General features: G+C 31.0%; 1 protein-coding gene across 2 annotated transcripts in view; it reads right to left on the reverse strand.

The window, feature by feature from the left end:
* Nucleotides 1-27236, reverse strand: part of LOC148309752 (zwei Ig domain protein zig-8-like) — a 111099-nt gene that overhangs the window by 14137 nt on the left and 69726 nt on the right. For both annotated transcript variants that reach the window (XM_088259437.1, XM_088259438.1), the window contains exons 4-5: nucleotides 24949-25076; nucleotides 12083-12251 (exon numbers count right to left, since the gene is read on the reverse strand). In XM_088259437.1, the coding sequence (XP_088115563.1) occupies nucleotides 12083-12251; nucleotides 24949-25076 (297 nt within the window). The remainder of the gene's footprint in view (nucleotides 1-12082; nucleotides 12252-24948; nucleotides 25077-27236) is intronic.

The raw sequence follows: 27236 nt of genomic DNA on the forward strand, positions 1-27236 counted from the left end.
TTTGCGGTCAAACGGTTTCCACGGTGAAAAATAATCCGTTTTGTCTTGAACCAGCACTAAGCGGAGAATTCAATATTTTTCAATTTAATTTCGTACGTATTTGCTTCGATTCAAAAATAATTATTCGTGATTCATGATGAGGTAATAAATTAAATTGAATTGAGGAGGCATTAGGGCATACAGATCTGTCCGATTTAGTGGTGTCTTGTTTAGAAAATATGATAAGACGAATAAGACAAACAAATGAACTTTGTTACAAATCTTGATTGACATAAGATATCGAATTCATTGGATAATTCATTATCTATTATTTTGTTTTTAAGGGTCAAACTCATTCATTTATTATTTATTAGAAATATTTACTGTATTTTTTTAGATACATAAACTGAATATGCTATAAATCCTTGTACGTATGGGGCAAGGAGGATTTTCTTAGACAACTAATAAATATTATAAAATAAATATTTTTCATCTCACCAATAGATGTCTCTAGTGAAGTTCTAGTGATTCAAGAACAAGGTTTCTAAAATGGTTCATATATACAGAACTTCCAAGAATTTGAGTAGTGTAGTTGTCAAAAATGGGTAGATTTGGTAAATGTTACACGTGTGTAAAGTGATCACTTAAACCAGCCTATAACGGTCGTCAGCCCCGTAATGCCCAGACTTCTATATTCTTCTTCATCTTTGATGAGATGTCAAAAAAATGTATAATTTTTTTTTTTAAAAAAAACGTCATCTGCATCTAATGGTGCATAGGGCATTGCATTGTAAATAATCGGTGTTATCTTGATCGTTTAATCTAAGATGCCAAAATGTTTGAAACCCTTATTTGTGAACATGTATTTGGACACACCAAAAATGTTGTGAAGTATGATGGTCAAATTATATGCTTCATAAAAATTTAAAATAATGTTTTCAGGCATCTCCCAGTATGTTATAAAATCTTGCATACAATAAAAAGGGTCTAGTCTAAATAAGATGTCGTATTTAATAACATGTCATAAAAAAATTTCATTTGTAAACTTTATATTTAAGTAAAGAGATAAAAATTTTTGGACATATTCCTAGGAAGCTATACACACTTTTGTATATATTTTAAGATCAATTCAATCGTCTGTAGAAAAAAAAATTGATAAAAGACGGAAAAACAGCAAATATATGAGAAATATGGTGTAAGAAATCAAACATATCCATAGGAATATAAATTTATTTTAAGTACCTTGTTTTTCTGTTCATAAATCATCTTTATGGGACGATTTTTAGAAAACAATATTTTATTAGGTACTGTATATTCCGGACCATGGTCCTCACTTTCCGACTACTGTCCGTACTTTCCGACTTTTGTCCGCACTTTCCGGCTATTGTCTGCACTTTCTGACTATTTTTCGTACTTTCCGACAATTGTCTGCACTTTCCGACTATGGTCATTCCACATTTTTCATGATATGAGTCGCACCCTTTTTTTATAAGAGGTCAAGGGGTCTTGCATCCCTTATGTCACTGAGACCATATAAGGTCTATTGTGACATCTCTCTGTGTCATAGCTTGCTCTTAAGACCTACGTGAGCCATGTAGCTCATGACCTGTCTTAGTGGTAGGAGCTTCACCTTCTCGGATTCTAGTAGTGGTCCTTCAAAGATTTGAATTCAGTTGCGAGCGAGTGCGTTACGTTTATAGAGAATGTGGATGGGTGTTTCGTTATCCTCCTTACAAAATTTGCAGACTGGGAAATATGTAATCTAGTTTTTGACACGTATCTTGGTAAGGATCCTTATGTTTCTTGTTAAACTTTAGAGCTTCTGTGGTGAGACGCACTTTTACGCTTGGTACAGACACCAAAATTCATATGGCCGATGTATATTTTTTTCTGTATTGTCTCTGTATTTTCACGTATGAATTTTAGGATGACGAGGACTACTAATTAGTTGATATTATACTGCTTTTTCACATTTAAGACACGAACGTCAACACTAAATCATCCAGCGTGTTAAAATTCATACGCGAACGTGATGGGCCAGAAACAATACTGAGAAAAATTGCATCCGCCATATGCATTCAGGCTCCGTTTGTACCAAGCATTATACTTATCAATTTTTCTATGAAACGAGGTCCACAAAATATGGTGAAATATTTACGAATGTAGCTGTGTGTTGAGTTACTCTAAATGTCTAATTAATGTTAAGTTCTAAAGAATAAATACCTCAATCATTAAAATAAATTCTCAAAGGTTGGAAAGTATTTTGGCGGCGAGAGGGTTGTGAATCGGAATTATCTCCGTGAAGCGAGAATATCAAGTAATATTTCTTTACCTTTTCTCGAATTTTGGAGCATAACAATAATATTTTCTTCATGAAACGCACATAAATAACTCGGGATTGTACTAAGAATTCCTCTCCTACTGAAGCTAGGATTACCCACCAAGCAAGAAGACCATGATATATTGCGATTAAATCGAGTAATATATTGTATTTTGTTATTTTATGACTATTTGCGAAAACGCAATATATCACCGCGGTCAAAAACGGCTGATAAAAAATCGATTCCCACAGAGATTCAAGAAAGAATTGTATTGTACAGTAAATTCCCCCATAACATTGAGATAGGTACAGCGTTATCGGAGGGAACGTCATAGGGGGTTAATGTTTTAAATTGTATTTTTACATTTTAACCAGCGGAAATGACTAGAATGAGTCATCATTGAATGAAAATACCTTTTGAAAACATTTACCATCTAAAATATTCTCTCCGATAGTGCGGTACTTATCTCAGCGTTATAGGGGGGTTTACGGTATTGTACGATAAATCAAGAAAATGCGCCAATCAATAATTTAAACACGTATTTTAAGGAATGAAGTCAACGAAATGTGGGTTGTTGTTTTTATTCACCCCGCAAAAGAGGGAAGATATAATATGTTTAAAATTCGATAATGTTCTTTATATTTAACCCACAAATTTATAAGACAAATGTGGCTGGTAATAGAAACAGAAGAAGAGAGAGAAAAACTTGGCATCATTGAGTATTACAAATACTTGAAAGTAGTCAGGCCAGAAGTCGGAATAATCGAGGGAGGTTTTTTTTTTATGAGAGTTGTATTTATGATTTTATTTACCTTGCTTATTACGTACAAAATTGTATGAGGAGATGCATGAATGTGGAAGAGGCAAAGATATTTTGCAAAAATAGATTGTTGTGGTGTTCTATTCTCTGTTTCCGCATTCGTGAAAATCTGGGTGTAATAGACATCAATAGTAAGGTAGAGGAAAAGCAATTGAGGTGGTATGGGCACATAGGACGCAGTGAACCTGAACATTGAACATATTGTGAACCAGGCAATCGCCATCGAAAGACATATAAAGGAAGACCAAAAAGTTCATAGATGCTACAGAAAGATAACATGATTCGAAGGCATGGCCTAGGTGATGTTGCCCATGATAGAAGGACCTACAACTTGAAAACGAGGAGAGCTGACCCCAATAGTCTACAAAGACGATAAGTTGGGATAGAGCCAGGAAGAAGAAGATAATATTTAAGTAAAAAAATTCTCACAGTGTACAATTCACTGGAATGTAATGAAAGCATAAAAAATACGTTTATTATTTACCTTTTAATATTTTATGTGTTGGATAAAGGATACTTTATTCCTCAGTCTGTGGTGTGCTATGTACGAAGGACTAAAGCTGTTACAAAGGTCACTGAGTACTTAGCATTGAAAATGTTCCATTATTTTCCATACACATTTTATACGAATCTGTCCGGCGAAAATGGTCTATGTTTCCCATTGTCTGGGTGTATTTAAGTGTACCTGTGAATACATAATTGCGAATCCTGTCTTCACTTACCAAATATTTTCGAAAAGAATGACAGAATTTAATAGAACGCTTCTTACTACTCATGCCATTTGCTCAGCAAGGGTAAGTAGAGAGGATGGAGCGCCGAGCGATCAAGCGCACTTGAAATAGTATTTTACGAAAATGCCGCTATATATTATAATATTTAAATAAATTGAAATAAAGATAAATAAATCAATATTTATATGCCTACACGTTCATACCCACGCACTCCATACACAGACAAACAGGCGCGTGCGATAAATCATAAAACAAAATGTACTTTATTTCTTTATATAGAAGTTACAAAGTGTCTGGGTCCCTTTCAGAGTAATCACCTCATAACAATTGAATGTATACAGAGAAGATATGAACATCTTTTTTCACGAATTCATAAACACGCACCTATTTATGGATTCCATCGGTGTTTGATATATTTGTCATAAGAGGATTGTTATGATTATATTTCTATATATATATATATATATATATATATATATATATATATATATATATATATATATATATATATATATATATATATATATATATATATATATATATATATATATATATATACATTTTATGTAGTGATTGACGTTAAAATTGTAATGTCCATGAAAATGTTTTATTGTGTATATTTTTTTTTACTTTAATACGGATATGTTAAGCATACAAACATTCATATTTTTGCTACCCATATTGCTTATTTACACTCACGAGGAATGGAACTTAGATACAAATGTTTTTAAATCTTGTCTTGCCTTTAAATCAACCTGTCTGCCCAAAATATACGATTATTTAAATCACAACCGAAGTTGGTTCGCAAATGTATATTGTACTCATATAAATTTAAGAAACATCATCATTAAATTATTCGGAAACACTAACCAAGTTTCAGTAATTCTCCAACTATTTGCTTACTCGGAAGGTTTTTTTAACCAGGGATGACATTTCGGTGAAATATTCTCTAAGGGATATTGTTGGGAAAATAAACCAATGAGCATTGTTGAAAGTAGTACAAGGTTCACGTTTGTCTAGGAAAGTTTTCAAGTATGATTTTCAAGGGGTCGCTTTGTTGAATTCTGAATTTTTCTTCTTTTTATTACGTTTCGTCGCGGAGTAAATTTCTTTAGAGAATATTCATCTGAAATAATGCTCAAGAAGATGGAAGAAAACCAAAGCCGTCTGTGGTCCGTTTTCAACAATAATATGTTGTCTCGGTAAGTTTTTAAGTGAGTCTATCCACTTAAATGACCTCTTATGGTTATTCATTTGAACTTACTTAACCGACAGTATTATTTTTTTCTCAACTTAATACATTTCTCGTGTCTTTCAAATAGAATAAGGTAAATCAAATTTATTTCTTTATAAATTTTAAGTTAATCTTGCACTTATCAATTCATAGGCTTTACATTTATGTTTAATATAATGGTTTATTTCAAAGAGAAATTTTAGTGTTTTTTTTTAATAATTTATAAAAATACTTCAATCTCATACTTTTTCTGTGAGTCCTAAAGATTCGTTATTAGAAATAGATATCAAATTGTGCTAGAGTGGGTTCGAACCCAGAAACTCTGACTCTAGAGTCCGCAACGCTAGCCACGGGACCACAACCCGACACAACTATTTACATAATTTTAAACTAGAAAAATAGGTGAACGAAACAAGATAAAGAGTAAAAAAATAAACAAATATTGAGAAAAGGATGTTCTATTATTAGTAATTGTTTTATTTTTTAAAGATGAAACGCGAGTAACAAAATAAAAAGTAATAAAACACTAATTTTCACTTTTACTAGTCTATCAAAAAGTCTTTTTAAGTATCGAGACTTAAAATTAAAATTAGATTCGTGTACAACATCCTTGAGGAAATTATACACAAAAATGGCGTTTGACAAATAATCCAATTTCATCAATTATACAAACACGTGCCTACAAATGAAACTACAGTAGCAAAAACACTGAATTGTTTCTTTTTTAAAACACGATCAAGTATTTATTAAGAAACATTCTACTTACTTTCTTACTATGGTATTTTTTTTTACTATAGAATTTTAATTCATCTTTCAAATCAGTACATTTTGTAAAAGATAAATGTGAAAAATGTTAGTTTTTTTAGTTTTGTTATGCCGTTTTAAAACGTTGATAAGTGCTAACGAACATCACAGTCAGTAACAAATATTTTTAAAAAATATTGTACGTAATTTTTCAGTAGCTTCAAACTTTTGTAAGGAAAGTATTTTCTTACTAATGTTTATGTCCAAATATGTAAAGTGTAATAAGGTAAACACGACTTGTTAGAAAAACTTCAGATGCTGTCATTAACGGGTTAAAATAGAAACAGTTTGTATTTTCCTGCGTTGAGATGAGAACATCAGTAGTTCTTGAAACTAGACATATTTAGATTAATAAACTCAAGAGTGGTCTAAAATAATTGTTTTATTTTTATATTTAAATCATCGTGTTATTCCAAAAAGTTATTACCGTATGAATACATAATATAGTACATTCTTACTTATATGGATTTGAAATATCCACCCATTATACGCGTTTTTTTTTAATTCTAAAGCCATTGTATTATTTTGCCTTATATAGTTGACATCAGTTCAAAAAAACGTCGAATAAGACAGGATTAATTTCATAATAAATATATTTTCTTAAAAAAATCCTATGACCATTGTATCAACACACATTTTAGTTGCTCTAAATGTGAAAAGTATTTTAATCAGTTGTAAAAAATGTTTTTTCGTTGGTTTATGTCATATCATGTCTTATTTTATGATTTGGTGTCAACCTTTTGGAATTTAAAAGTAAAAATGAAACAGCTGTATACAACTGTTTTACTTTTACTTTAATAACAAAAAAAACAACCTGTAGGTTTTTTTTGAGCTGGCGACATGCTACAGACTGTCAATTTGACAATTGACAGTTAATTAATAATCAGTACGTTTTACCATACGTAGGATCGGTGAATGGGCCGAAAACAATATTCAGCTTGATCCTCTTTTTTTAACGCAAAATTTTGTTCACCGATAAGGCACATTTGTAGTTAATAGCTTTGCCAATAAGCAGAATTTCCGAAATTGGAGTTGAGAAAACCCAGAAGCCTTTGCTGAAACGCCTTTAAATCCAGTAAAAGTCTCTGTATCGTGTGTTTTATGGACAGGTGGAATCGTTGGCCCATATTTAAAGACTATGCTAGCCAGAATGTTAAGGTCAATGGACCTACAGCTACAGAACCATGATTACTGACTTCTTTATACTTCAGTTGAATGGCATTGATGTGACAGAGCTGTGGTTTCAAAAAGATGGCGCAACATGCCATACAGCGGGTACCACCATAAATTTATTGCGTGAAATTTAAACATGTTAAGAAAAACCTTAAGAAGAAAAGTAGTGTTTTACAATAATTTTAATATGTAAACTGTTGGTTTTGTTAGGAAATAAAATAAAATATAAATGACAGCAAAGTTTTAAACTCGCTAAGCAATTGTTCGCATGATCGTCGGTGAAATTTCCCCGGTGTTTCGCGATCCTTAGCTCGAGAGTTTCCCGCTTTTATTCCAAACAATACGCGTAGTCATCAAATTTGCGCCGTTTTTTTCTATGCCAAGTTACGGAATCCTTCTTTGCTTACGCATGAAATTTGCGATAAAATCTGTCTCAGTTATCTCTTCGAATCGTCTCTCCTCGTTAGCTCTAAGGGCTTTTTGATCGTTTTTTTTTGCTTCATCTCCTTACTTCGCAGTAATTTGCATACCTCTTTTAAAAGCGATACATTTTAATAATTGAACTCAAAGTCCCTTCCCTTATCAAATTCAGAATATGTAATGCTCATTGTTTGGAAAAATATCATTAAAATAAATGAAATCGGCAAATTAAAAAAAAAACTTGTAAAACAGATTTTAAAATACGTTTTTCGTACTTCTCTTCGAGTATGTTGAATTTAAGCTTATTTGTCCTTTTTTATCATTATTGATGAAATAAAGGCTTCTTATATCGATGAAAAAGAAAAATAAGTTTACTTTTTTAAAAAATCTTTTTTACTTCAATACAGCTTGAGACATAATAACGGGGGTTTCGAAAGATCTTAATATACGTTATCATTATTTTAACTGGAAACAGAAGATTTTTTAAAGTAAAAATACGTTCATGAATCCATACAGATACAGCGGGAAAGAATCTAACATGTACCATATAAATTAAGGTTTCAATGGTAACTTTCTAATTTTAACCATAGATGCCGAAGTTATTACGGAAAATGTGAATACCGTTATAATTTTAAGCATTCTACACAATGTAAAAAGTGGTAACTTAAATCAGCCAATATTAAAACCTGTAAGTAACCAAATTACAATTTTCTCATCTTAACAAAAATCTATTACTTTATTTTGAAATATCAATAAAATCTTTAAATTAATAGCTTTAGAGTGAAACAAATAAATCATTTATGAAAAAAATATTTAAACACATAAAAATTATTGTGATATTTATATTTGAAAAATTATTTTCCAAATATTTTTAGAACATCATTAAATTACATTCAGTGGTTCCTGTTTATTTCGCCAAATAAAGTCCTGATTCAAATTACATTTCTGATATATTTCTCTCATTCGTACTTTTCCCGGAAAAATATCGGAAACGCCAGTTAGCAAAACAATGTTTTGTTTAAATGTATTCACTCAAAAAAAAACACGCATGAATTGAAATAAACCTACCCTTCGAAGCGATATGAAAAGGCTTCAAGAATCTCCTGAAAATGAAACATTTTGGCCAAATCATGGGTGTATTTATTTTAAATAGATTTACCAAAACAAAACCATATTTACCTGAATGGTGTTTACGATAATTTGCCGGGCGAGGGACGATATATCGGTAGGAGAAAACAACATTCTCGTAAAAATACACACAATATTTGTGAGTTTTGAAAAGGGAAATAAGTATCGATTTCACATACCAATAATTTCCCAAAACGGGAAATTTTGAACAAGGTATTTTCCATGTTAATTAAATATAAACATCATTTTATCCGCTTTTTATTGTTATTGTAACTGATATCCAAAAAACATTACCATATTTTCATATTCATAAATGTTGAATTTACCTAATTCGTCGAAATAAAATGCTAATTAGATCTTTAAATACGCCTCTTAACCCCTTTAAAACTGACGATGTATTAAAATTTATTAGTTTATGATTTATTAAATTTCTCACTACAGCAGATGAAAAATACCGTTTTTTTCTAACTGATATCTATGATGTACTGGTGTGTTTTTTTTCATTATTTAGAAATATTTAATACCACATTTGTAAAATTTTCGATGAAGGTTTATAGACGAAAACATGTTAAAACGTCGTATTTCACACATACACACGGTGAAGTTTAAAATAATAGGATAGACTAACGAAGTAGTTGAAGGTAATCAATATTTTTGTTTTTTCTTAAATAAGCTAAATTATTGTTAAAAATATATTATGTATATTGAACTATGAATTATGAGTCTTTAAATATAAGGTTTAAAATAATTCAATGAACTATTAAAGGAGTTAAAGACAGAAAAATATTATTTTTTAATGGTAAAAGTACATATTAAATGGAGTCTTTAATGATGGGGTTTAAAATAATAGAATAAACTTACGATGGAATCAAAGGCAATTTTTTGTATATGGACAAACGAAGAATTTAAAGCAAGAGAAATTTTTTTTCTCAATGAAATTATTGCTTATCAATGTATTAATATTTTGATTGGAAGCAAAATTTATTAGGTTTAAATAATTAGATTATAAACGATAATCAAACATAATCTTGAATGATGGAATTTAAAATACTATAATAGGAACGGCAATAATATAACGGAATAATATAAACGGCTACCGTTCTGGAGGTCCCGGGTTCGATTTCCAAGGGGGGAAAATAAATATAAGTGATTTTTTCACTGTCATATTTATTAAATATTACCCTGGACTGGTACCTGAAGCGGAGGGCTGATCACCTTTCCTTCATGTGTAAACGATCAAGATAACACTGCGTTTATATGACGCAGTGCCCTATGCACCATTGGGGTGCGGATAAGGGTTTTATTATTATTATTATAATAGGATAGATTTACGATGTAATTAAAAGCAAACATTTTTATAAATTTATTTACTACTAAACAATATATAAAGCAGAGTCTTACATAAATGATCGACTTTAAAATAATAGGACGTACTTACGAAGGAATTAAAGGCAAACAATATTTTTCGTTCTCCGAAATTGAATCTGAAAGCGTTAAACCCAGATTAAGTGCTTGGTCTACTGTTAAGAATCGATTTATAGCAATTTTCAATGGCTTTTACCTAATGACTTGGTTAATTCCTTCAGAGTACACGATTCAACCATTTTGCAACTAATTTGAATATAACGGGAGAACTTCTTTTAATTTTAAAGCTTTTATTAAATATTTCAACGCTTAGTGCATATTGAATAAATTTTAATTTTAAAATTTAAGATTCCGTTTATTCTATATGAATTTGAAAGGACGTTTTTTTATACTGAGTGAAATTGAACCTTCATTTCTGCTATAATCTCCTCACACTAACTAGCAGTACACAATGGAGTCCTAGTTCCTACCCTCAATTGTAAACTAGCGCATACTGCGTTACGCGTTGGATCATTATATCTAGAAGTTTCAAAAATTTTAGTAGCGTGGTTGTCATTCATGGGTAGAATTGGTGAATGTTAAACGTGTGTAAAGTGATCACTAAACCAAGAGTATGACGGTTGTAAGCCCTGTAAATGCTCAGACTTCTTCGTCTGTGTTGAGATGTCAAAAATTAACGTAATAACTGTCCACCTCTATGGTGTAATGGTTAGTACATTTGGCTACCATACCAAAGGTCCCGGGTTCAATTCTCATGGGGGGCAAAATAAACATAAGTGTATTTTTCACTATTATATTTATTCAATATTATTACCCTGGACTGGTATGCGCAGTATACTGATCACCTGCCTTCATATAACAACAAAAACACGATTCGATGCAGTGCTTTGTCCACCATAAGCGGTACGGATAAGGGTTTGAAGAAGAAGAAGAAACTGGAAGGCTTCGGGGATTCTTATCGAAGGTAATTAATAAAATTTTCGATTTGTTTAGGTGTCCGGAAATTGACGTAATTGATGAAGGGTCATTATGCTCGTGTTCGTCTTATTTCCACCCTTAAGTGGTTGCCTATCTAACCATCCATAGTAGGGGATAGTGACGCTCCTAAGCCGGCTGTACATTAGGGTAGGGGAGATGAGGTCGAAGGTAAGGCGATTAAAGGATCGCCCATTAAGGGGTTTCGTTAATAATTAATAATGCGTGTTTAATATGGAAAATGATCAGGTATCAATTTACGGTGTAACAGTATTTAGTATTTACTTTCCATGATACAGATTAGGATATTTAATTTTGTATTTTACTCCAAATCCTTGTTCACATATCGCTCACTCCTTTCAAGAACGTCATAAATCAAAAAAACTTGATTTTTCAGGAGAACGTTTTTAATGTTTGAAAATATATTACAATGTATTTAAAATAAATACCAAGCCACTTATTGATCTTTTTACTGTGCAACAGATCTTTTTAGGTAAAACCTGAATGTTTTTTATCCATTGGAAAAATATTTAGGATATTAAAAAAAAATTAAACAACACCTTTTCTTCAAAATGCAAAACAACACTTTCTACCTCTTTTGCTGGGATACAGTACATTTTCTGGGCATCCCTAAAACATGCACAACTGAAATTTTACGATTTTTAATTTATGACGTTCTTGAAAGTAGTAAGCGATATCTGGGTTTCTCCACATAGAAGTTCTTTTCCATGTTGACATCTCAACATAGGTATATAAATAATACATTAATATGAATGTCATCAGTGATAATACAAACATTTTGTATTTTCACACATTGATGAGAACATCTGTAGTTTTCGAAACTAGCTGTGTTTGCGTTAATAAGTGTTTTATTTTTATGTAAAAAAATGTTGATATAAATTATATCCGTATATTATAATACGAGTATCCAGTATTTGTGAACAAAAAATTGGACATTTAAAATATTGTAGGTAAACACAGTATTTACATACTTATAAAGATTTTAAAGTATTCAAAATAAGATTTGTATTTTTTTTCACGTTCAATTTAAAAAATTGAGAAAACCATATCCAAACTAGATTATTTATGAGAAAGGGAAGGGAAAAAAGATGAAACATTCTCAAATTCTTACCATTTAGAACGTGCACTCTGACGCTGGCCACATCAGCGTTCGATGGGCTACAGGAATACTTCCCGGAGTCAGCAGCCACGGCATCTTGGATCAGAAGGTATGACGTAGTAGCTTCTCCCTTGTCGGTGATCACAGACACTCCTCCCCGAGACGAGTCGTAACTGATCACCTAAGGGTTAAAAAAAACAATCACTTTAACAAATGAATAGGTACCAACGATATTATAATATATCTAGATGCTACATATCAATCAAAATATAAAATTTCTGATTCTCACCAAGCCACCTTATGTGTCTTGTCAGTGGAGTTCTTTTTCCATAATTTTATACTGTTTTTATCTATCACAATATAGTATGAAAAAATACAAAAAAAGTTTATAATATAAGCTCTTGATCATAATATGATCCCTTTCCTTTATTTTGCTTTTTGTTTATATTTCTGTTTGCTAGCCGGCAATAAATTATAAATAGAAAAAAAACTACTTCCATACTACTTGAGGTATTCTAATTTTATATTCATTTTTGCATAGTCATGAAATGTGTTTTTACAAGTTTAAAAATATGGTCACGTAGTACTTAATAATTTTTTTTTTAAAACACAGCAAATCTTAGGTTTTTTTTCAACCAATGCTGAAGTTTTTTTAGATTTTTAATTCCTAGTGTCTCGTTTTTGTAGTGGTTAAAAACATTACCCGCATCTATAACATCCCTAATATTATTTTTCCTAAATAACGGATTTATCTTTTTCATAAATATCTTTCTGAAGTATATCATTTAACTTTATTCTAAGAGTGACATGAACTCCTGTATCAAAGAGCAGGAAATCACCACCCGTCGTTTTATATTCATTAATTTAATGTTAATATTATACCATTCAGAAAGTCAAACTTTGTATCCATCATTACAAAAGTTGAACGGAGTTTAAGCGGAATGAAGAGGCAGTACCGTTAGTACTCGTATTACACTATACTATATACTATGCCACTTTTATAACTAATTCACCAGCCTTTGTGGTCTAATTGAACTTTGAAGTTTAATTCAAATTCGGGATATGAGATTTGCCGGTCAAATTATCATGATTTGAATTCCAGTGAACGTCAAATACACTTAAAAAATCGGATATATTTTTTTTTCAAATATAATAAAATGAAAAATTAATGCAATATTGTTGTATTTCTATAGGTTGTTTTTTTTTTAAGAGGTATAAAAATTACAATTTTCCGCAATAAATTGATGGTGGCACCCGCCTCGTGGCATGTTGCGCCATCTTGTTGAAACAACAGCTCTGTCACATCAATGCTATTCAAGTGATGTACGAAAAAGTCAGAAATCATGGTTCTGTAGCGCTCTCTATTGACTGTAATATTTTGGCCGGCATTAAAAAAGGCCTTAAAAATATGGGCCAATGATTCCACCTGCCCTTAAAACACACCAAACAGTGACTTTTAATATATGTAAGGGGGTGAGTGGGGGTTTTCTTCACTCCAAATTCGTCAATTCTGTTAATTGACATAGCCATTTAACCGAAAATGTATCTCATCGGTGGACAAAATTTTGCGTTGAAAAAGAAGATGAAGCTGAATATTGTTTTCGGCCCATTCACCGAACCTACGAAGCGCATAATGGTCATTCAGTCTATTCACGGTGAAATGGCAAAACGTACTGACTACAAATCAACTTTCAACTGTCAAATTGACAGTCTGTAGAAACAATATTTTCACTGGCGTGCTATCCACAAATAAATAAATAAGAACAACACAAAAAATAAAATGAAATAATATTGATTTTACCACCTTTTGACGTTCTTTCGAAATTAACGTTTTTTCTTGAAAAAAAATACAGACCTTATACTTGAACACCTAGTATATACATATATAATAATTTGAGAACAGTTGGAGTGATCGCCCGTGTTAGGTTGAACTTCGCAGTACATAGGTCCTTTAGCAACTTGAACGCCAGATAACTTTTTTCGCCAAACACCGGCCCCTACCCGAATTATGCTAGGTCCGGGAAAACTTTGCATTTGTCAGTATTTACACTGCTGGGAGCGTACATTATCCCTTTGTGAACTTTACATAACAGTAAAGTCTGATTCAGAACTGATTCGTTCATGCAAAAACCTCTTTGAACAGTTGAACTACCCACCCAATACTAAATCCCGTCATAATGCTCACCACTGAGCCTTTATTGTATTAGATAGATACCTCGAATGAATTATTCTAATTTCTCAGGCATGCTTTATCAAAACTATTCTAATAAATTCAAAGCGAAAAACAGTTTCGTACTGTTTTTTTTCATTTGTTAAATCTTGTGAGAATAGAATAGTTTAATTTAATTCATTTGATAGACATTTCTGCTTCGAACATATATCAATATTATTTACGCTATTTCTTAATAAATTTAATATTTAAAGCATTTACTTTGTGGTTAGTCACTTTTAATTTTTTTACTACATTTTTTTTTTGAATTACCTAACGTCCAAGTGACTCTGAAATCTAGCTACGGCTTATGCAACACCGTTTATTATGTCCCTACTCAGGCTTCGACTTTATAAGTTTCATAGCCTATGCCTACTTGTGAGTAGATTTACTCTTTATGTTTAAAGTTACTATAATTTCATGTAATTCATGAGTGAAAATTCTAGGCAAAAACACTCGCTATCTCGCTAGAGGCATGAGTTTATACATTTCAATGATTCTAAGTTAGCAGTGAAGTTACTTAGGTGTATGATTTTAATTCTTGATTTTACTCAGGTAGTGAATTTACTTGTTTATTCTTATATCTATGTACACACTTATTTTACTACATTTCTCTTCAAACATCGATATCATAATTTTAAAATTAAGAATTGTTATTTGGGATGGTTTGGACCTGTGGAGCGAATTGTTGAAAAAAGAAAGAATAAATTAATTTATTCTCAATATTATTCATATTTAAAGCGTTTACGTTGTGGTTGGTCATTTTTACTTATTTTTTATACAAAAATGTTAGTAATATTAGTTTATAACCACTCACCGAGATTTTTATGTCTACCGCTTTCGGTTTCTTCGTCAGGACAATCACTACCACAGCATGCAAATAATACTACCCTTCACTACTATAGCACTATTCACACACTTACAACTATACAAAATAAGTGTGTGAATAGTGCTATGGTAGTGAAGGTTAGTATTGTTTGCATGCTGTGGAAGTGATTGTCCTGACGAATAGACGGATACGTCTCGAAACCAGTAGACATTAAAATCTCTATGAGTGGCTATATAGTATATTACAAATATTTTTGTAAAAAATAAATAAGTAAATTTTTACGCTGTTCCTCTCCAAAAAAGAGACTAAACTCCTGTGTTTGGAGAGGGACTTACACTCATTGTTTATTGTTTATACTTATGAATGACGCAATAGTTTATTTTTTTATTTGTTTATGATTAAAGTTTGTTAAAGATGCATAAAAGTCATTTTATGTATTTTTTAGAATTTAAATATATTTTTTTATGTCTACAAAAAGGTTATCGAAATATTTGATTCCCAAATATTTCAAGCTCTGTTAAGAACAATGAAACCATTGGTTAAATAAAATAAAAGCGTAAAAAAACAAATAGTTGCTATTTAAATAAACAGTTCGTTTTTTTATATTTTTATAACAAAAATCAATAATATTTACCAACTGCTATAAAAATTGCTCAAATTTATCATCTAAGCGTACAAAAGTTGATAATATCCATACAAATGTAGAGAATAAAGTGCACAAATTAAATTACATTTGTCTGAACTTTAATAGGGCGCCTGAGGAAACGGCCGGGAATTGAATCATGTTACAAAACGATATTAAAAATTCCAGAGGAAAAATATTACCGGGTCCATTATATGAGAATTATACGGAATTTTTAATTCTCTAAATACGAATAAGTTATACATTCGAAAAGAACAAACGAGCTTTAAGCTCGAGCGAAATGTTCTCATTAAGTTTTCCGAGAAATCCGTCTTCTCTTATTCCTTACAATATTGCTATACTTGCGTAAATTTCATCTCGTAATGCGTAATTTATATTCCATTTTATTTGACTTTTAAGTTTTCGAAAAATGATTTAATTAACACCTGAGCGTCATTTATGAAGAAAAAATCTCATTAATTAATATTCGAGATATTCATTTTAAATGCTCACTGAGCAACAAAATTATATTTTTTATTTTAAATACATATATTACGAAAATTATATCTTTACTAGGTATTTCATTTCTTTTCCTCGTTACGTTTCTAAATCAAATCTCAACATTTTGGGTGTCAAAATTGTTCACGAATTTGGGATTCTCCACTTTACGGGGTATTTCGTGTTGTGAATAAAATAGTTGGTCAAATTATAAGCTGCATAAAAATTTCATATCATGTTTTCATCCATTAGAAGATATTTTTATAAATTTGAAAAGAAAAGTATTCAAAACATGTATTCCTTGTGTGTCTACGTATGGTTTAGAAACAATTACTTTATCTGCAGGGACCATATATAAATTGAGATTAGCACAGTGGTCTAGAGAGAGACAAATCCTTGGCATAAGTCTGAGAAATAAAATCAGAAAAGAAGAAATCAGACGCCAGACAAAGGTTGTCGATGTGATAGATCGCGTCGCCAGACTGAAATGGCAATGGGCGGGTCATATTGCGAGGCAGATGGACAGATGGTCATCCAGAGTTCTGCGGGGGAGACCATAGGACATGAAGAGAAGAACAGGTAATGAAGAAAGGATAATATTTAAAAAATTAAAGTGATAAGCGACTAATGTATGTAAATATTGCATTAAATATTTAAATTTATATTTTTCTGTTAATAAATAGTTAAATCCGTGGATTTTTTAAATCTAGCAATAGTAATAGTAATAACGTGAAATGTACAAAGTTTGAAAAATTATATTTTTAATGAAGCATATCACTCACTCCTTTCAAGAACGTCATAAATCAAAAAAGTTGATTTTTCAGAACATTTTTGAAGTTTCAAAATTTAATACAATGTATAAAAAAAAATATCAAGTCACTTACTGAACTTTTTACTGTGCAACAGATCTTTTTAGGTTTTTTCTCCATTTAAAAAATATTTAGTATATTTAAAAAAATAATTAAACAATACCTTTTCTTCAGAATTCAAAAACAACACTTTCTGCCCTGTAGCGGGTAAATATTAAGTTTAAAATATGCCTCTTTTGCTGGGATATAGTACATTTTCTGGGTATTCCGAAAACATGCACAACTGAAAATTTACGATTTTTGATTTATGACGTTCTTGAAAGGAGTGAACGATATCTCAAATAATAGATCTGATAGACACTATTTCGGACTTTGCAACCAAAAATTAACAAGGAACAGTTAAAAAATCGCAGGCACCAAAATGTGTGTTGGCCTGTGCTTTTTTTTCTTAAATAATTTTCAAAATAAATTGAAAGAAACAATGTTTGCGATTACGTATTTACAATCTTTATTTGCATAATTATTCAAAATGATAAAATGCGTTTTTGTAATATATATTAAAATGATATTTAAATATATATTTTTTTAAGTAAAATGCTTGACATAAGTTGAAGAAAAAAACCCTGTATTATACTAATATTTACACGAACGCCATAACTAAGTCCGAATGCGATCCAGTTGGTTAAAGTGTGTACATACTGCGTTATTATTCTCTTTGCCGTAATGCAAAATCTTGTTCAGATTTCCCAAAGGCGCCGAGCAACACTTTATAAACTTTATAAGCGAACTTAGTAACATAATAACGTCGGTGAGCGTAAAGCAGCGAAAAGTTGAAAGTCGAGCAACGGATTAACCTATTCCCTCAAAGTCATCCCCGTACAACTTCACCCCATTCTGCAATACAAATAGACCACTTAGCTGTGTACGTTTATTTATCATAATAGTTTACCGACTTCAACCGAGTTTATCTTAAGCTCCGGCATATGCAGTTACCAAATGCGGTATCATAAAACTATAGCATCAATAAATCCACAAACACATTTTTTGGTCACCTTTTTGTTTTCAAACACATTTTCGATTATTTTCTGAAATATTATATATCTTCCTCATAAGACGGTTTAATTAAAACCTGGTGTCAATTGAAGGCTAAACACACAACTTTGGAAGTTTCAGTAGCGTGGTTGTCAATCATGGGTAGAATGGTAAATGTTACACCTGTACAAACTGATCACATTAAAGAACATGACAAGTCCTGTGCATACCCACACTTACATATTCTACTACATGTATGTTGAGATATCAATAAAAATCTATATATATATATATATATATATATATATATATATATATATATATATATATATATATATATATATATATATATATATATATATATATATATATATATATATATATATATATATATACATATATATATATATATATATGTATAAAGAAAGAAGAATATATAAATATGTACATACACACCTTATTGTTGGACACTTGATAATGAACTATGTTATGAAAAATAATAAAAATTGTTCATGATATCAAATCTTATTCATATTATATTATCTGTAATAGAAATACTACTGGCGGTATTCAATGTTTCTATTAAAAGTAGAAAGGTAACAAAAAAACCAAAGTCCTACTCTCGTCCATTTAAAATAATGATTTTTGTAATAAATTTTCCTCACCCCTACTGATGTACTCAAAATCAATATAACTCAATTCGTTTAGGGAAATTTAACAATAAGTAGAAATTTTGATAAACTTGTATGTATGTGTGTATTCGTGTGTGTGTTCGTGTGTGGCTTATTATACTTATTTGATGAAAAAAATGAATAGATTGTTTTAAGTATAAATAATTCTGTAGGAAAACACTGTTTGCTTCGAAACCGATATACGTTACCTAAATTTGCTAAGATTTGGGTACCCTCAAAATATTGAGGATAATAAGATATTGAATGATTATATCACATGGTTATTTTATAAGATTATTTTATTCTTTTTACTTTATATTTTTGTGTACTTTACAACAAACAATAAGCCTTTAAAATAGAGAAATTCTGGATTCTTTCATTAAAAAAAAACTTACTTAAAAAACACTAATAATTAAATCCGCAGATGCACTACCCCATCGACATTAAATATCTAAAGATTGAATTAACAATAGAATAGAAGTTAGAATCAACAATAGAATAGAAGTTGGAATCAACAATAGAATAGAGCTTTGGTCAACAATAGAATTAAATAACAAATCACTCTGCTCATCGATACATCAACGTAGCGAAACTAATCGCACAATTCATTGTATAATCAGGGTTATGGATTTCTGCATAGCAAAGCTCAGCAATGAGCGGTTTCTACTTGACCTATATATTAGATTTTACTAGAACATGATCAGAATCTTCTTTAGTATGAACTTTAACTCACATTATTTTGAGTGTGTCCAAAAATTGTTCACAAGATGAATGTCACAGGTATAATTTAAAAAAAAAAAGGATTTACGAAAAACATCCGATGAATCGAATTTCAATTTTTACCCAGAAAATATTAATTTAATGTGTTTGGTAATAAAAGCAGAGGAAGATCACGGAAAAGTTAATATTATCAAGTTATTTAAATACTTAATGTGGTCAGGTCAAGAGTCGGAGAAAACCACGTATGTGTTAAGGAGATTGCTGAATTTGGAAGAGGCGAAGAATGTTTGCAAAGATAGATTGGTGTGGTGTTTTTTTTCTCTGCCTACCCCTGTGAGGAAGCGGTGTGATGGTTAGTTAGTTAGCAAGAAAAAATGTTTTTGTTTAGGATACAATCGTATGAGGGTAGTATTTTTCTTACCGCAGCAACCGGCTGACTTTCTCACCTGTTTTTTTTCTAAATTCCCTTAATTCGCTACAAGTAAATGGTAAGTGGGTATTTGTAAGACACTCATCAGGCAACCATTCATTAGTCACTGTCTCAGCTTTGCCTGGCGTTTTCCTTTTTCTTGTGGCCTGGTTTATCTCCTCTCTCCACCCACCCCACCCAACCTACCCCACCCCGCCCACCGTTTCCTCTCAAGGTCCATTACTCCACATAATCCGTGGAGGAGATTACACACACCGAGCTAATGTTACAAATTAATCTCTTTTTACACTTTCAAAAGGGGTGTAAAAAATGTTTCAAATAATCTATCGGTCTTTTGAGATAGGCGAGCGCGCGTAAATCTTAGTTTCAGTCCTAATTTCGGTATTCAGCCATTTCAGATTCTAGTTTTCAGACAAATTAATCGAGATCCTAAAATCGCTTTTGGAATTTGTTCAACCTTCATGGATACTTGGTAATTTCTTTTATTTAGGTCACAATTTAACAAATTGTCGAGATTATTATTACCTCTGTTACATGGCTCGTCGCACTTCCGTCTAACTGTTGTAACTAACATTTTAGAAGAATTAAACTTATCAACAATTTTATTAGATGAACCATAAATTATGCCATTATTTTAAAATGGTCCAGTTTTCAAGTTTAGTTTTATTTTAACCTGATAAGAAAAGTGCATAAGATGAATACTTGGATACGGTATAAGCTTTTTCGTTTTACAAATTTAAAAAAAGGTTACTACATTTCTCGTCAGGCGCAGATAATATAATTAAAAAGTTTAGGAAATGTAATTTGGGATGATGTGGACCTGTGGAGCGAATGGTTGAAAAGAGAAAGAATAAATCGATAAATTAATAAGAGTATACTCGGATATGTCAAATGTGAAAAGGCGGACAAAACGATGACGGCCAAGAAAGATTTGACACGACTAAATCAATCGGAATCCGAGGCCGTGTAAAAAGTAAGCAGAGAGCATGTATGGTTAGATTTATGAATTTAAAGGAGGCCAGGAGTAAGGAAATGTGGCATTCAATCCTATGCATATGTAAGGAAATACATGTGCAGAGGATGGAATGCCACATTTCATGCACTCTGCTCTGTGTATGTAAGGAAAGTGTGGCATTCAATCCTCTGCAGAGAAACAGCATGGCAGTATAAGTTGTAATAGGAAATTTAAGGATTTTTCTTTGCAGATACTTTATAGGAAACTTTATAAAACTTTATAATAATTTAGAAATTGTGTCAAGTTAAGTATTTATCCAACTCTAAAAAATACAACGTATTTGTCTAGTTTAGACTAGTTTACTAGTTTAGTAAGAAAAATACTAGCTTAAATAAAGTGGGTAAAAACAAACCCACTTTATTTAATTGATTTGATTTATTTTTATAAAAACAAGTTTTGTAAAATGTTCAATTAAAGTAAGGCTAAAATAATATATTAACATGTAACTCATGTTTTTTTTTAAATATATGCGTAAACTTTAGCGATAATTTTAACATCATAACGTGGATGAAAAAGTATATGGAAGTCTGAGTATTTACAAGGCTTACCACCTGTCACAGACTGGTTTAAATGGTAACTTTAAACACGTGTGACATTAACCATTCTTTAAACCAAAATATAAAAAATTAAAATAGACTAAAATCATATCTATACATGGATGAGTCCCAAATATTTGAGTAGGGTAGTTGTCAATCATTGATAAAATGGTGAATGTTACACGTGCATAAAGAAATCACTTAACCCAGTCTATCTCAAGTCTTAATACCTGTAAATACTAGGACTATTCTTCTTCATCTATGTTGAGATGCTAAAATAACTTTTAAAAGAAACCCACATTTGTGATCAAAGATTATAACACACCCAAATTATTGTGTTTAACGAAAATTATAATAGTTTTCATTTTTTTAAATGAAAATGATATGTTCTGGCGTTTCTCGAGTATGTGAATATAATCCGGGATTCGGACCTCACATACTAATAAAAGAGATTCTGCTCAATAAAAAGCTTCTTTTCATCTCACCAATAGATGTCTTTAGTGAAGTTCTAGTGATTCAAGAACAATGTTTCGAAATTGGCTCATATATATATAGAACTTCCAAGAATTTGAGTAGTGTGATTATCAATAATGGGTAGAATTGGTGAATGTTAAACGTGTGTAAAGTGATCACTTGAACCAGCCTATGATGGTAGTCAGCCCCGTAATGCCCAGACTTCTATATTCTACTTCATCTTTGATGAGATTTCAAAAAATAATATGAATTATTATCGTGTTTATAAATTTAATAAGTTCATCTTTCTTTTTATAAGAAAACCGTTTATCTTAAAGCTGTCGCTACCTATTTGTAAATAAATATCTGAAGAAATATTTTTTCTAAGTGTTTGCCCATTAATTATGTTACACTTTGTTACACATAATTTATTAGGGTGAAGTATTAATGTACCTACTCCGTTTTCAGAATTTTCGCTGTAATAATATTGTTTTCCTGTTTTGTGAGCTTGTTTTTTTATTAAAACATAATTCTTTAACGATATTTTTAAGTTTCCGACGAATTTCGATTAAATCGTCCCCCATTATTCTGTACTTTAACATCAAACAATAACTTTTTTTATAAAAGATGGACAGGGATTACTCGTTTTTTTGGTACATAAATATTTTTACAATATGATCCAAGTGTTTCCCAGCTACCCGTTGCTGTAGCTCAGTCTAGATAAATGGAAAAGAAAGCACTCATTTATTTATTTTAAACTCGCATTTTTTTTAATGTGAAAAAATCACCATTAAAAGTGTAACAAGTTAATATTATTTTTTACATCTCATCAAAGATGAAGAAGAATATGGAAGTCCGGGCATTTACGGGGCAGACGACCGTCATAGGCTGGTTTAAGTGATCACTTTACACGCGTGTAATATTCACCAATTCTGCCCATTATTGACAACCACACTATTCAAATTCTTGGAAGTTCTATATATATGAACCAATTTAGAAACCTTGTTCTTGAATCACTAGAACTTTACTAGAGACATCTATTGGTGAGATGTAAAGAATGAAAATGTAAATGCCCAGACTTCCATATTCTTCTTCATCTTTGATGAGATGTCAAAAAATAATATGAAAATAACTCCTATAATTGGAGACAATCCAGATTTTGTGAATAAATATTTGGACACACTCAAAATGTTGTAACAAGTTATTTTGCACATTTACCACAAAAATTATTTAAGTGTTTGGTCAAGTTAAGTTAGGTAAGGGAAATATTTTTCATTCATTTATTCAAACCCTTACCCGCACTGCAATGGTGCACAGGGCCCTGCATCATATAAACCCCGTGCTATCTTAATCGTTAACACATGAAAGAAAGGTGATCAGCCCTCCGCTCCAGGTACCAGTCCAAGGTAATATTAAAATCACTCATATTTTTTTGACCCCCCCCCCTGGGAAATAAACCCGGGATCTCCAGAACTGTAGCCGAGCGTGTTGACCATTACACTACGGAGGCAGAATATTTTTTAATGGTACATCCTTTGAGACCACCTCAAAAAAATATTGCGCGAATTTACGCGAAACGTGTATGATTAAATAAAAACACTTAGTTACCCTTATCCTTTTGATATTTGAATACTTAATGATTTGAGGGGTTGGTAAATTGGTTTAACCTTTCATCTGCCGCAATCGTGTAAGTACATATTCATTTCAATTTTGTTACTTAATTCATGTTTTTTTCAAGTATTATACATTTACTTGGCCTAGTTGAATGAGTAGACAGATTCATACCTTACAATATAAATGTTAGGAACTTAACCTGCTTATGGGATGTTCGATTCCCACGGGGGTCAAATACATAATACAAAAAAATGTAGTGCTTTTTCACTCTTATGTTTATTTCATTTTACCCTGGACTGGTATCTGAAGCGTTATGCTGATCACCTTCCCTTTATAAAATTGACGATCTACTTAAAATTGCATTAATTTGATGCAGCGCTTATGCACCCTTGGTTTTGGATAAGGATAATTTGAATGTAATAAAAATACATTAATTTATTTATTGAGTTGGCGTTTAATTTGTAGAACTCCATTTTAATTTTCGTATTAATTTTTAAATCCTTCAAAGATTTATTGAGTCTACTAAGTTGTATTTTATGAACAAAAACACATACAAAATTAATATTGTGACAATTGTTTCGCCAAGGTATGACATTTTCAAACAAATGTGAAGATCAAATAGACTGACGTTCCTTATGTAGCTATACAATTCTATTTGTCAGTTTTGACATGTGTAGCAATAAAATATTAAAATAATAAAATACAACTTAGTAGACTCAAAAATCTGTGTTTGATTTAAAAATTAATACATAAACTTAATATTTATAATCCTTGTTGGTCTTGTATACATTAAAAGCAATGTAAATAATATCTGCCGCTCCAATATATAAAGAAAATAAGATTTGTTGACAGTGTTAATATTGTAATTTATAAGAACCTTGACTTCATGTCAATTCTTTATTTTAGTGCTTTCACACAAATATCATGGTAAGATTAACACAGAGAACATTATAGGTGCACAGTTTACACCCGCGCTGTGCCAGGCAAGTTTCCCACAATGTATCGGACCCTCCCTATTCACAATACAGATTCAAATAAAACATATTTAATAAGTTAGAAGAAATATTTTTTTCTAATGTTTTAGAATTAGAACATAAACCCTAACGATGACAAGGTTCTTGTCGAAACTGGTTGGAAAAAGTGTACCAATAAAAAGTAGTTAAAATAAAGTTGTTTTATTTTCTAAAGTTTGTAAAATGTGCCACAAAGTATCTGCGAAAAACATTCAAGAAAAAAAATTCACTAAATGATCTATAAACTTTGTTCATAATAAGCAAGATAAGTAATAAATGCAAATCCCATATAAAAATATGTATATTGTAATTTAAAGAAACATCTCCTGGGATAATTAATACACAACATACATTTTTGGAAAATCATCACATACGTAAGACATGATAAAAAGGACATATAAGGATAAATTTCACTTCGAGAACTTACCTCGTCCTTGTGGTACCAAAAGATATAGGCCGGAGGCTCGGGGCTGTAGCGCAGCAGGCAAGTCAGGTTGATGGTGCTGCCCCTCCCCACGTGGAGGTCGGGTCCGCCCAGGATGGTCGCCGTGGGAACTGTTAACAGGCAAAGTGGTTAGATAAAGAGTTCATTAACTCGCCGAGGGTGCAAACTGGGCGGGAAGGAGAGCTTCGCCCGGCCATTGTGCTCGTTCGCCAAAACCACACAGAGAACAACTTGCCCCGTTTGTAATTTTGTTTCCTCCGAAAATTTGATCAAACGAGGCGCCAGGGCTAATGGCCTATTCTAACATTTATAAAATAAATAAGAAATATTAAGAAATAAAATAAAATACTTTGTTCAATTTAATCAAAAAATACTGCAGCAATTTGGGAATTTCATTAATTGATTCGGCGGTCACTTTGTATTTAAAATTAATCATTTTTAATTCACGGTTTACTACGAAGTAATGGGGCAAGTGAACAAGGATGCAGCCATCTCAGGACGCCTGAAAAACGCCATATGGAAAAACCCTGAGATGAAGATCGGCAGCAAAATCAAGATTTACAAAACTTGTGTCCGATCTATCATGACGTATGGAATCGAAAGTAGAGCAGACACCGCTGCCACAAAAACGCGCTTAGAAATGAAGACTATAAGAAGCATATCAGGCAAGAGTCTTCGAGATAGAATAAGAAATGCCAGGATCAGGGAAATATGCGAGGTCGATAGGTGGGGAAGGCAACGAAGGAGACAATGTGAGGAGAGTGGAACCATCTAGACTCCCCCACATTGCACTGTACGGCCAACCCCACGGTAGACTCCCGGGCAGACCACCAAAGAGATGGGTCGATAGCTACAACAAGATGAAGAAGAAGGTTTACTACCACTATTTCTATAAATGTATTGTGATAAGATGGGAGAATGTAAAGAAATGTATTTCATTGTGGTCATTCGCAAAAACCACACAGAACAACTTGCCCTGTTTATAATTTTGCTTCCTCCGAAAATTTTATCAAATGAAGCTGCCAGGGATAGTGGCCTATTTTAAATTTTTTTTAAATAAATACAAAATATTTACTTCCTTCAATTTAATCTAGAAATACAAAAATTCATTAATTTCATTAATTGATTCTTCATTCATTTTGACTTTTTTTTACTCTTATCCACACCCGATGGTGCATAGAGCACTGCATCATATAAGTAAATACCATTATTTCCATAATTTTTTTTGAAACGTGTTTCGATGCATTTTGAAGGTATTCGAAGATGGAAATTTATTCCATTCATTTCTAGATCCGTAGGGATGTTGAGTGTCTTATAGAATGAATAATACAGAATAAAAAATCAAGAAAAGTAAGGATGAAGATAATTAATGATCAATATTAATACAATTAAGTACAAAAAAAAATTAAACATCAAATATAGTTATTAATTGAAGAAATAAAAATAAAGTATTGAAAAGGTTTTCGAAGCTTGAGAGGGTAAAAAATTAATTTAAAAATATTTTTTCTCCTTAGTTCAAGGTTGTCATACTTTTCAACAATTATTGTGAAAACTCTTTATTCTCTCGCGTTATTGGAAAAATAAATGACATTGGGTCTCTTTCATTGGAACTCTCCTAAATACCAGGGACAGTATAACAACGGCCTTAACTTCATAGTGTAGATAAATTTAACTTTTTTTATAACGTTAAAACCAACAACAAAAATTTTGAGTAAAAAATAATGATTATGCAATATCAATAATATATACGGTAAAAACTGTTATGATAATCTAATAACATACAGTAGATGGCACTTAAGTATTAGCACCACAGCCAATTCGAAATAATAATCAACGTGTCTAGACATCTGGACAATTATGTATAATTATTACGAAACTGAAATACTACTAATATGAAAGGGGAATATCAAAGCTCTAAGCTTTTGTGCTTTGATCTATAAATTGTTTATATAATTACAATATATATATATATATATATATATATATATATATATATATATATATATATATATATATATATATATATATATATATATATATATATATATATATATATATATATATATATATATATATATATATATATATATATATATATATATATATATATATATATATATATATATATATATATATATATATATATATATATATATATATATATTTATAAATACATATATTTGTACATATATATATTTATATATTAAGATTATTTTATAATTTTTGCTCTATATTTTTGTGTACTTTATAACAAACAATAAGCCTTTAAA

This window comes from Brachycentrus maculatus, unplaced genomic scaffold (genome assembly GCF_059751285.1).
Source record: "Brachycentrus maculatus isolate JH-2025_06_01 unplaced genomic scaffold, ASM5975128v1 h1tg000117l, whole genome shotgun sequence".
Taxonomy (NCBI): Eukaryota; Metazoa; Arthropoda; class Insecta; order Trichoptera; family Brachycentridae; genus Brachycentrus; species Brachycentrus maculatus.